Source organism: Nycticebus coucang, chromosome 3 (genome assembly GCF_027406575.1).
Source record: "Nycticebus coucang isolate mNycCou1 chromosome 3, mNycCou1.pri, whole genome shotgun sequence".
Taxonomy (NCBI): domain Eukaryota; kingdom Metazoa; phylum Chordata; class Mammalia; order Primates; family Lorisidae; genus Nycticebus; species Nycticebus coucang.
In genome coordinates, this window is record NC_069782.1 from 51,000,463 (window position 1) to 51,013,753 (window position 13,291).

Here is a 13,291-nt window from a genome sequence, read left to right on the forward strand (position 1 = left end):
TCCATCCTGCCAGACACAGCCTGAACCAAGAGTCAACACCACCACTGGCCAGGCATAGTCATAACCAGGAGACTGCTTCTCCTCCTGCCGAGTGTCCCACACCCTCTTTCTTTCACGTTAGTCACAGATTCCATCCTGATGGTTGGCAGTCCACACTATGTCCAGATCTCTCAGGACAAGACCACTCTGTGCTCTGCAGGGGGCAGAACTTTAGACTGCCATGTGAGGGGGAAAGGGTGGACTGGGAGTTTGGACTTGTGGGCGAAAAATCTGTTCAATTTTATACCTGGCAGGGTGGTGTCTAGGTTCATAAGTGGGACCTCCTTGGAGAAAGAGACCTGGAGTTTAGCAGCTCTCTCCAGCGAAGTAAATTGAGAGGTCTTTTGTTCCCTGCTGGTTTGGCCAATAGCCTGCAGCAGACCTCCTGCTTGGGGGAAGGGGTCTCCGTTCTACTAGTCGATATGCTTTGTACCTGTAATTTGTTTTCTTGAATGCTTATCCTTGGAGTTACAGCTTGCCAAAATTCTTTCTTGGCTGAACTTCCCACCTTTAGCTTCACAGAGTCCGAATCCATCCAGTTTTTCTTCCTCTGCTCAGGAGCCTCTGCTGAGGGTTGCTACCAGTAGGCCATCTTCCCAGAATTCCCTCACTTTTTGTTTTATAGTTAGGGATTCACTGAGGGATGTTATGTAATTTTTTAAAAAATGTTTTTCTCCCACAGACACCATGGTGACATTTTTCCTTTTTTTTTTTTTTCCTTTGAGGCAAGGTCTCACTCTGTATCACTCAGGCTAGAATGCAGTGGTAAGATCATAGCTGAGTGTAACCTCCAAGCTCAAGTAATCTCACCTTAGCTAGGACAACAAGTGTGTGCCAACACACCTGGTTAACTTTTTTAGGGGACAGGATCTCACTGTGTTGCCCAGGCTAGGCTCAAACTTCTGGCCTCAAGGGATCCTGCCACCTCAGCCTCCCAAAGTGCTGGATAATAGGCATGAGTGACTGTATGAGCCACTATACCCAGCTATAATTTTTAAATAAATGTAGAGAATACTCCAACATTTTTTGAAGACACAAATTTGTAACATTTGTAAGCCAGTGATCCAGAGCCTTGCTGTGCAAAGTATGGTCTAAGGAACACATCATCACCACCTGGGTGCCTGTGGAGAAGGGGATCTCAAGCCACACAAGACAGACCTACTAAATCAAAATATGTATTTTAACAAGACCGTCAAGTAATTATGCATAATAGTAGTGCTCACATGTTCACGCAACTGAGAATAACATGGAGGGTTTGTGAAGACAGATTCTGGGTACCATCTCCAGAGATTTTTGATTCAGTAGGCTTGGAGTAAGACCCATGAATTTGTATTTTTAACATATCATCAAGTGCTGCTGCTGATCAGGGGATATCACTTAGGTAATCACTGTCCTAAAAGAATTAAGAATGACTTCAGAGCTTCATAAAACTGAAATTTACCCCAAACCTCTATGTGTGTGTGCATAAATGTAAATTTCTAGAGGAAAAATATTTCATCAAATTCTCACAAGAGCCTGAGGTATATAAATTCAAGGACTACAACCTGACAAAGTAATTTCCATCCATTATTCCACAGACTAGGGTTTTTCTAAACATGGTATGTATGTATAGTAGTGATATGAGAAATGACTTTCACATTACAAATAAAGAAATTTATCTTCTCTTTTAAAAAACTTTTATAATATGAATATTTTCAAACATATATAAAAGTTAAAAAAAATCTTCAAGGTAAAAATCTATCACCCAATTTTATACACACCTCTCAACTTTTATTTATTTTTTTTTGAGACAGAGTCTCACTTTGTCACCTCTAGTATAGTGCCCTGGCATCATGCTCACAACAACCTCTAACTCTTGCCTCAGCCTCCTGAGCAGCTGGGACTACAAGCTATTGCACAGCTATTTTTAGGATGGGGTCTCGCTCTAGCTCAGGCTAGTCTTGAACTCGTGAGCTTAGGCAATCTGTCCACCTCAGCCTTCCAAACTGCTGGGAATACAGGCATGAGCCATGGTGCCCAGCCTTCCGTCGTTTTTAATCAAACCACAGACCTATAATTTTATCCAAAAGTTATTTTAATATAAAGCATAACCACAATACCACAATCATAATTACTGTTAAAAAAATTAACAGTAATATCTTAACATCTTCAAATATCCAGTGAGCGTTCCACAAATGTTCTTTTTCACTGGTTGTCAGATCAGTATCCAAATAAGGTCCATCCACCGCAATAGGTTGTGTTAACTCTTAAATCTGTCTGAATCTGTAAATTCTCCCATTTTTACTTTTAACAGTTATACATATATTTTAATATGCATTTAGCCTGTACCACAAATATGACTTCATATCACTAATTACTGCTTGAAAAAGGACTAAAGTAGGTATTTGAGCTTTAAAAAAAATAAATTCAATAAATAAAAAATATTAAGTTACTGAACGGCATTGGTAGATGTGACAAATTATCAATGTGATTAATAAGAGATTGGTTAAACATTACTTTAGAGGCTGGGCGCAGTGGCTCATGCCTGTAATCTCAGCACTCTGGGAGGCCACGGTGGGTGGACTGCCCAAGCTCACAGGTTTCAGACCAGCCTGAGCCAGGGCAAGACCTCATTGCTTAAAAATAGCTGGGCATTGGGTGGCGCCTGTGGCTCAGTCGGTAGGGCGCCGGCCCCATATACCAAGGGTGGCAGGTTCATACCCGGCCCCGGCTGAACTGCAACCAAAAAATAGCTGGGCGTTGTGGTGGGCGCCTGTAGTCCCAGCTGCTTGGGAGGCTGAGGCAAGAGAATCGCTTAAGCCCAGGAGTTGGAGGTTGCTGTGAGCTGTGTGATGCCATGGCACTCTACCAAGGGCCATAAAGTGAGACCCTGTCTTTACAAAAGAAAAAAAAAAATAGCTGGGCACTGTAGTGGGCGCTGGTAGTCCCAGCTACAAAGGAGGCTGAGGCAGGAGAATCGCTTAAGCCCAAGAGTTGGAGGTTGCTGTGAGCTACGATGCCATGACACTCTACCAAGGGTGACAAAGTAAGACTCTCACCCGCCCCCCACAAAAAAAAAAAAAATTACTTTAGAAATTTTAAAAAGAACTATTTCTAAACATACTAATTCAGAATATACCTACTTTTACAAAGGTCAAGAAAGAGTTCTTCAATTCCTTTGTTCTGTTTGGCTGAAGTATGATAATGTTTTGCTCCCACGGACTCTGCATACCTTAAAAAAAAGTAACATCAGTGACCGATGTAAAAAATTTTTCATAATTTTGTCATGACTACTATTTGAGATCTTTTATAGTAGCAATTTTAGTGACTTGTTAATTTACTCAAATTTTGTGAAATTAAGTTTAGATAGTTGTATAACCTTTCTATACATTGGACCAAATTTTAAATGACACAAATAAAATAAGACTTGAAATTACCATAGATTGATTTGAAACCCAAATACTTTAACAGTTTTTGTGAATCAATGACCATTTGACTGTGATAGTTTTCATTTACATCACTCTTATATTTTCTACTGAAATCACAAAGAGAAGTGAGAGTGGAATGTCTTTAAATATCATCCAAAGTTTAGAGATTACCAGGTAAACATGCTTCAATGAATCCAACATCTTAAACTACATTGAAAGGCTTAAGTAGTATCTAAATGGTAAAGCACATAGAACAAACAGAAAGTCTTCTACTGGGGAATGATGGGGGTAGGGAGAAAGGGACAGCACTTACGATTCTGCTTCTTGAGTGGAAACATGTCTCTCCTTCTCCAAGTCTATTTTATTACCTAATTTGAAAAAGTAAATACTAACCTTTAATACTGATTCATTTTTATGATAAAGTTAAGCCAATTCTAAAATATAACTGCACAAATTACCTGCACAAATTAAATTGCATTTAATTACCTGCACAAATAATGACAAATCCCCCTCAGATATGTCCATGTCTTGAAACTATAAAGTTAACCCCTATTATGTGAGGGTTAATCATGCCTCATCCTCCCTCAAATGGCTCAATATGTATCTTTCTTGAATTTGCAGGTTCTGTCACAGAAAATTTTTCCAGAGAGATGGGCATTCCTCTTTGATTGAGGGTACACCAGGGACTAAGACTCGCTATGAAATCTAGGGATAAAACTAAGATTCTTAGCCAAGTATAAATGGTCAAAAGTTAGAGCAAAATTTTGTATAGTCCCCAATCAACTTAGAGCCAGTCAATAATCACATATAGCCATCTCAGTGTTTACTAACATGTATTAGGCTAGCCCCTTGGATTCTAGGAGTATTTTGGTTTCCTATATGATACAAAATGGTTAAAGAAAGAATTAAAATGTATGGATTTTTAAGTCCCTCACCACTATAGGGGGAAAAACTGTACTGTTTGTTTAAAAAGCAATTTTAGTGACTTATTATAGAACTTAATGTATGGGCCAAGCGTGGTGGCTCACACCTGTAATCCTAGCACTCTGGGAAGCCAAGGCAAATGGATTGCATGAGCTCACAAGTTCGAAACCAGCCTGAGCAAGAGCAAGACCCTGTCTCTAACTAAAAAATAGAAAAAAAAAAAAAAAAAAACTGAGGCAAGAGGATAGCTGGAGCCCAAGAGTTGAAGGTTGGTGTGAGCTTTGATGACACTCTGACACTCTACCCAGGGTAACAGCATGAGATTCCGACTCAAAAAAAAAGAACTTAAGGTATGTATATCATGCAGATTTAAATATTAAGAATATGATCAGCTCTCCTTAAACAATGAAACCAAGCTGAGATCATGCTAAAAAGCCATCAAAACAAAAATGAGGAAACTGCAAAATGCAGATTCCTCATTGAATACAGATCAGAAGTTAAAATGAGTTGGCTGGACACAAGAGTGCTATAGGTAATGGAATCAACAGATAAGAATGGGGGGAAAAACTACCCCAAGAAAGGACTTTTCAAACAAACTTTTATTTATGCTATTATGAGTCTTTGGGGGAAAGAAAAGAAACCTAACAAATAAGATCATTTTGTCTTGGGACCTTACAGAGTCTAGAGACAATTTCAAATAAAGGAATGAAGTAAGAACCCAATGAAAGATACAAGTGCAAGTCCAGAGGTTCTGCATATTGAGAACCTCAAATAATTAAGGCATCTGATTGCTGGCAGCTGAGAGAAACTATTTGCCACCATAGCCCCAGGATGAGAGAGGGAGGGACATCGGCAATATTAAAGCTCAATGGGTACCAACAAATTCAGTAACAAACTATTTCTTCTTTGAAACTAGCTACCTATCTACCTCAGCAAAAAGTTTCTTATTAAGGCCAGCCGTGGCACCTGTAATCCTAGCACTCTGGGAGGCCCAGGTGGGTGGATTGCCTGAGCTCACCGGTTTGAGACCGGCCTGAGCAAGAGCAAGACCCTGTCTCTAAAAATAGCCAAGCACTGTGGCAGGTGCCCATAGTCCCAACTACTCGGGAGGCTGCAGCAAGAGAATCACTTGAGCCCAAGACTATGAAGCTGCTGTGAACCATGATGCCAGGGCACTCTACCGAGGGCGACAAGTAAGACTGTCTCCAAAAAAAAAAAAAAAAAAAAGCTTCCTATTAGTTCTGATTTCTTACATTGTATTTGTCATTAAAAATCTTAAATTTCGGGGCAGCGCCTGTGGCTCAAAAGTTTGGGTGCTGACCCCATATGCTGGAGGTAGTGGGTTCAAGCCCGGCCCCAGCCAAAAACTGAAGAAAAAAAAAAAAAAGAAAGAAAGAAAATTTCAGGGCAGCGCCTGTGGCTCAAAGAGTATGGCGCCGGTCCCATATGCCGGAAGTGGCAGGTTCAAACCCAGCCCCGGCCAAAAAACCACAAAAAAAAAAAAAAAGAAAAATCTTAAATTTCTAAATATTAATATAAACAATATTATGTGTCTGACAGTAACCAGTGGGAAAACAAGTTAATCATTCTGCAAAGAATGCAAAAAAGCACCACTCGGTGGCCAGTGGCTCCAACAGGCAGGCACAAGATTCTGCCTCTAAGTAAAATTGGACAGTCTCCTACAGATAGCAATTAATTGGTTCCAATTAACTTTAAAAGCCTATGGAATTTTTCTTCTAGATCTTTAATGCCTGTTTCTCAAATTGTACCGGAATCAACCACACCTGTAAGGAGAGTGAGCGGCTAGAAAAAGCAGACACCTACCTTACTGAATCAAATGAATATTTAGGGAAAATTGTTCAGACACTGCTTTGTTATTTAATATTTTTAAACCTGACTAATTTTAATAAGGTTATTATAAAAATAGCTGGGTGGCGCCTGTGGCTCAAAAGAGTAGGGCACCAGCCCCATATGCCGGAGGTGGCGGGTTCAAACCCAGCCCCGGCCAAAAACCGCAAAAACAAAACTAAACTAAACTAAAAATAGCTATTTTTGAAAACCTTATTAGTATTTTAAATCTAAAAACGTTTAAACTCCTCTATGAAGTAACTACTAGTAGTTTGAACAACCAGTGTTCACAATGCAAAATGTGTTGCAAAAAACTGACCTGTTAGTGACTGATACGTTTTCAAGCTCAAGAACCTTTTAGGACCTAGATCCTTTCAAAAGCAAGACAGTGGGCAGCGCCTGTGGCTCAAAGGAGTAGGGGGCCAGCCCCATATACCAGAGGTGGCAGGTTCAAACCCAGCCCCGGCCAAAAACTACAAAAAAAAAAAAAAAGCAAGACAGCTAGGGAAGGCCCACATCTGCTTCAATACTACACTGCAGCTACAAAGGGAACTTTCCAACAGACTTAAAACATCTGAAACATGGACAAGCACCACAGTAAGCACTTGCTTGGAAGTACAGTATTATAAAGGATTAAAAAAAATAGGCTGAGTCTATCAGAGAAGGAGGGGATGGTTTATCTTCTAAGAATAGAAAAATTTTATCTTCTTTAAAAATACGTATTTTGGCCAGGCAAGGTGGCTCATGCCTATATTCCTAGCACTCTGGGAGGTCGAGGCAGGTGGACTGCTTGAGGTCATGAGTTTGAGACCAGCCTGAGCAAAAGTGGACCCCGTCTTTACTAAAAATAGAAAAACTGAGGTAAGAGGGTCACTTGAGCCCAAAAGTTAGAGGTTCCTCGGAGCCATGACGTCACAGAACTCTACCCAGGGTGACAGCTTAAGATTCTGTCTCAAAAAAAAAAAAGTATTTGAACTAAGAACACAGAAGTGATATAGATAGTGATATTTCTAATAGTGATAAAAAACTAGAATCATATTTTGCTTAAACTGTATGGTTGTGTGGCATAGTGGAAAGAAGCTTTCAAAAAGCTTTTAAATCTAATAAAATTTGTTTTTATGACCTGGCTCACTTCATATCTGTAAGATTTGGGTAAAATCACTGAAACACTCTCTCATTTCATGAAAATGCAGCTAATAAGCCTTGCATGGTTGATGTGAAAATAAGATGTATATAAAAGGCAAAGCATATAATTCATGCTTTAAAAAGAGCAGTTATGGGGCAGCGCCTGTGGCTCAAAGGAGTAGGGCGCCAGCCCCATATACCGAAGGTGATGGCTTCAAACCCAGCCCCAGCCAAAAAAAAAAAAAAAAAACTGTAAAACATATCCTCTGGGAGTGGGGTGGGGCCTTGGTGTGCGCCACACCTTTTGGGGGCAAGACATGATTGCAAGAGGGACTTCACCTAACAAATGCAATCAGTGTAACCTGGTTTATTGTACCCTCAATGACTCCTCAACAATTAAAAAAAAAAAAAAAAAAGAGCAGTTATGGCTCGGCACCCATAGCACAGTGGTTACGGTGCCAGCCACATACACTGAAGGTGGCAGATTCGAACCCAGCCGGGGCCAGCTAAACAACTGCAACAACAACAGAAAATAGCTGAGCATTGTGGTGGGCGCCTGTAGTCTCAGCTACTTGGGAGGCTGAGGCAAAAGAATCACTTAAGCCCAAGACTTTGAGGTTGCTGTGAGCTGTGACGCCACGGCATTCTACCGAGGGTGACACAGTGAGACTCTGTCTCAAAAAAAAAAAAAAAAAAAGCAGTTATTACTATCATCCATATTCATCACAGTCAAGGATCAAAAAGAAAACACTGTTTATCTAACACTTACTGTAAGAAATCTCCTCCATCCCCCCAATCTACTTAAGCCGGCTTTCGTGCTCTCACAGCATCACACTCCCACCTGCATAACGTTTCTCATAATATGTAACAGCATATTTTTCTTTTTGTCTCTACACAAGAAGCACAAGGACAGCATTTATTTTGTCTAGTTATTCACTATACCATTCCCAAAGCCTGGTAGATAGTAAACAATATACAGTTTTCATTATGAATATGGGCTTGAAGTGGCAGGCAGACTTGAGTTAAAATCCAGGTCTATCTCTGACTAGCCTTCTCTAACTACTTTGGGAAGTATTCAGCTTTCTAAGCCCATTTCCGCATCTGTAAAATGGAAATGGTCTTCTTATGCTATTATTGAGAAGCTTAAAGGAAATAATAAATGCGTAGTTCATAGACTATTTCTGGGCACTCAATAAATGGTAACTATGACTAAAAACAAATATTTGTTTAATAAACATGTAGATGTTAAGGACAGACTAGATGAAGAATGGTGGCAAGTAGAGCACCCGCAGGTAGGAATGCTGACTAATGGATTAATGACGACCTAGAGAGAACAGTCTCTGCCTGTGAAGTATGAGGCTATTACTGATTAACACATGGTTATTAGCCAGATGCGGTGGTTCACGCCTATAATCCTAGCACCCTGGGAGGCTGAGGTTGGTGGATCACCTGAGCTTAGGAGTTCGAGATCAGCCTGAGAAAAAGTGAGATCCCAGCTCTACTAAGAATAGAAAAAACAGCCAGGTGTAGTGGCTGGCACCTGTAGTCCCAGCTGGAGCCTGAGGCAAAGGGCTTTCTTGAGCCCAAGAGTTTGAGCGAGGTTGCTATGAGCTAGGGTGGTGTGGCACTCTACCCAGGGTGACAGAGTGAGACTCTGTCTCAAAAAAAGGGAAGAAACATGGTTATCAGTAGCTTAGATTAGAACCAGAAGGTTAATTTTCAATTTACACATGAAAAAGCTAGCAGACTGTGTATTAAACGTTAAAATTCAAAAATATATGACAAGTTAAAATTTCTACACAAAAGCAAGCTGAGAAAAACCTCACTGAACAGCAACGCTTATAAAAGAGGACTTCTGATTTCTGTTAACTACAATCTATGTAAAAAAGACTATTAGTCGACATGGCTACTAAAAGTTAATGCAATCTTGAGGAAGGACAGCATGAGGATTAAAAAGGAGGGAATGTAAGTATATATGTGGAAGAATATTTGGATTCTGGTGTTCACTTCCAAGGGAAGGAGACAAATTGATATTCTGGAATAAACTTAGGAGAAAACGATCAGGATGATGAAAATGTCTGCAAGGCACGCCACATGAAAATTGGCTGAACATCTAGAGCAGTGGTTCTCAACCTGTGGGTCGTGACCACTTTGTAACAACGAAAATACATCCTGCATATCAGATATTTACATTATGATTCATAATAGCAGCAAAATTACAGCTAAGAAGTAGCAACAAAGATAATTTTATGGTTGGGGGTCACCACAACATGAGGAACTGTATTAAAGGGTCATGGCATTAGGAAGGTTAAGAACCACTGATCTAGAGAACATAAAACATTAGGAGGAGAACTTCTCATGTAGGCTTCAAATGCTTGAAGGGTTGCCTTACATAAAGAGAAAAGAATAAATACTTGTCAAATACCTGTCTCTATGCCAAGTATTTTTCTATTCATTATTTAATCTTCATCACAATCCTGTGAGGTAGTAGTATATTTCAAAGTTATTAATAAAACAGAAGATAGAGAGGCCAAGATGGACAGATCACCTAAACTCAGGAGTTAAAGACCAGCTTGAGCTGGAGCAAGACCCAATCTCTAAAAACAGTCAGGCTGAGGCAAGAGAATCATTTAAGCCCAAGAATATGAAACTGCTATGAACTGTGACGCCATAGCACTCTACTGAGTGTGACCAAGTAAGACTCTGTCTTAAAAAAAAAAAAAAAAAAAAGATAGAACACTGACCTGCTACAGAATATAGAATAAAAATCACAAAGTGGGAAAAATAATGCAAATGCCCATCAATAGCAAAATGAGTAAATATGGAATATTCACAGAATGAAGTGTTATATAGCAGAGAGAATAAAATACAAACTACAACTACACAGCAGTAAAAAAGAATCCCATAAACATAACATGAACCAAAAAAGCCAGAAATGAGAGTTCATATCATATGATTTCATTTATATAAAATTCAAAACAAAATTAATTCACACAGTTAAAAGTCAGAATAGTGACTGGGGGGTGGGGGGTTGTAAGAGGTCAACTGTGACAGCGATGGGATAAGAAGTGAGTGGGCTTCTAGTTAGGGTACTGTTTATACAAATGTTATTAAAAATTTATAAACTTTCGGGCAGCGCCTGTGGCTCAGTGAGTAGGGTGCCGGCCCCATATGCTGAGGGTGGCAGGTTCAAACCCAGCCCCAGCCAAACTGCAACAACAACAAAAAAAAAATAGCCAGGCGTTGTGGCGGACGCCTGTAGTCCCAGCTACTCGGGAGGCTGAGGCAAGAGAATCGCGTAAGCCCAAGAGTTAGAGGTTGCTGTGAGCCATGTGACGCCACAGCACTCTACCCAAGGGCAGTACAGTGAGACTCTGTCTCTACAAAAAAAAAAAATTTATAAACTTTCTATATATCTGTATAGATATATATATATACTGTATTTTAATAAAAAGTTCGCTTTAAAAACCAGTAAGTAATAGTTATAAGGAATATGATTTCAGATAAATGTGAAGTCAAAACTGTCAAAAATGAGTTAAGAAAAAAAAAGTAGCCTACTAACACAAGAGTCACCACAGGTCTTCATACAACAGAAATGATGATCTAAATGTGATCCTTGAATTGTGTCAGAATAGGCAAGTTGGAGGGTCGGGTGTGGTGGCTCAGCCTGTAATCCCAGCACTCTGGGAGGCTGAGGCGGGTGGATTGCCTGAGCTCAAAGGTTCGAGACCAGCCTGAGCCAGAGCAAGACCTTGTCTCTAAGCCTGGAGGGCACCTGTAGTCCCAGCTACTTGGGAGGCTGAGACAAGAAAATCACTTGAGCCCAAGAGTTTGAGGGTGCTGTGAGCTGTAATGCCAAAGCACTCCACCGAGGGCGACAAACTCTCTGTCTCAAAAAAAAAAAGAATAGGCAAGTTGTTCCCAAAATATGGGCACGTATACAGGCTAAATCAGAATCAAGAGCACAGTGTCTAACACAAAGGAGACCCTCAAAACTATCTGTGGAAGGAAGGAAGATGGGGTGAAAATTAATTAATTCTTTCTTGGTACCATCCATAGATATTCGGATTTAATCTATATGGAATGAGGCCTGAGAAACTTTTTAAAAAATATTTTAAAGTTCTCCAGGTTATCCTAATAGCAGCCAAATTTGGGAACAATGGTAAATGGGCTATCAAAATTATCAAATATTCCTGCCATCTAGCCTAACATATAGCATCTAGACCAAAAAGCAGGGGAAACCATCTCCTTGGCATCTGCTGTCAGACTTGCATCATGATCTGGGGCTATAAAGTTATTCATCTAAAGGTGACAAGATATAAGAAATGTAAACCCAAGTTTTGTAAAATCCTAAGGCTAAAAGCTAAATTCCCCCACAGTGATAATTCTGTTGCTTCATTTCTATAAATACTAGGAGTCAGTATTACTTCAATTCAAATCCAGTCTCTTAAAGCTGCTTGATATTGGGCAAGTTAAGGAGTATCTCCAGGACTCAGCTTCCTCTATAAAGCCCTCATAGGGTTAAGAGAATTACATAAGATAATGTCTACTGTACATGCAAGACATTGTCTATCATAATTTTACTGCTCAATAATTAATTACAGAAACAATTATCTACTTTTTTCAAAAACTGAGATCCGTTCAGGAAGAAATAATAATATAATGAAAAAGGGAATCAAACAGAACACCCAGAAGCCTGTGAGTTCCCGAGTTCCTGTATCTCACCCATGAAGACTATTCCTCTACCCAGGACCACGTCCTACTTGCATCACTGAAGTCAAATTTGTCCTTTACGTTAACAGGTATGGTTAAATGTACAGAACAAGAACGCTGGGTTAAGTTACTGCTTTCATTTTATTTTAAAATAGTTCTTAAACTCTTTTTTTTTCCCCTAAACAAAATCTTATAGTGAAAAAATAAAGGTCAAACTGAAGCAAGACTGGGGGAGCTTGAAGCCTCAAGCGTCTAGTTCGCTAGCTGCTCCCCAAGACATTCTTTGAAGTAGAGTTTGAATCTCCTAGAAAATTGCTGCCAAATCCTACACTATCCTGAAATATTTAATATTCATATACTTCTTCCTTTCTCATATAACTTCAAAACAAAAATTACTTGTTTATTATGTTTTTACTAAAACATTAGGGAAAAAACTTAAAAAAAAAAAAAGTAACAATGCTTACCAACTATACATAAAGAGATTTCATTTCCCAACATTTTCCGTAATTCTTTGACCCAGTTTTTTACCTGCGTATACAAAAAGCAAATATTAAAACAAATCCTGTTAAATTATTACTACTAAAAACCCCAAAATACAACATTGTCAAAATACCTCAGAACTTTGCCTAACTGCCCATCCATTTAGCTATTACTAGGAGTAATCCACTGAAGGGCCATTCATCACTATGTTACAATGCAGACCACACACACACAAACACACAGAGTACAGCCCAAGGAGCTCTCTATATCTACATGTGGGCATACACAGATGTACCTCTAATTACAAATTTTCAACAATCTTCCATAGATCCCAACAAAACTATTCAGCACAGCAAAAGCAAGTGAACTCTAGCCTCTGATAATAGATGTTTACATGGTATCACTTTGGACTTGGGAACACTGGGGCTTAAAATAGTCTTTGTGTACTCTAAGTCTTTCTTAAACAGAAGGCTTAGGAATTTCTGTGCCATACTGGAAAAAAAAGTACATGGGCACCAAAAACAAGTGTCACAAAACAAATGTTCATTATTTAATACATGACAGGGTTTTTCAACCGTGGCAACACTGACACCAAGGCTCACCTAATTCTCTGTTTGGAAGACTATCCTGTGCGATGTCATGTTCAGCAGCATCCCTGGCCTCCTACCCACTGGATGCAGGAGCATCCTCCAGTTGTGACACCCAACGACCTCCCCAGACTTGCCGTTCCCTAACAGAGAGCTACTGGTGCACCA

General features: G+C 39.7%; 1 protein-coding gene across 1 annotated transcript in view; it reads right to left on the reverse strand.

The window, feature by feature from the left end:
* RAB21 (RAB21, member RAS oncogene family) overlaps positions 1 to 13,291 on the reverse strand; it is a 53,285-nt gene that overhangs the window by 19,944 nt on the left and 20,050 nt on the right. The window contains exons 4-6 of the mRNA XM_053584511.1: positions 12,521 to 12,584; positions 3,760 to 3,814; positions 3,162 to 3,250 (exon numbers count right to left, since the gene is read on the reverse strand). Of these exons, the coding sequence (XP_053440486.1) occupies positions 3,162 to 3,250; positions 3,760 to 3,814; positions 12,521 to 12,584 (208 nt within the window). The remainder of the gene's footprint in view (positions 1 to 3,161; positions 3,251 to 3,759; positions 3,815 to 12,520; positions 12,585 to 13,291) is intronic.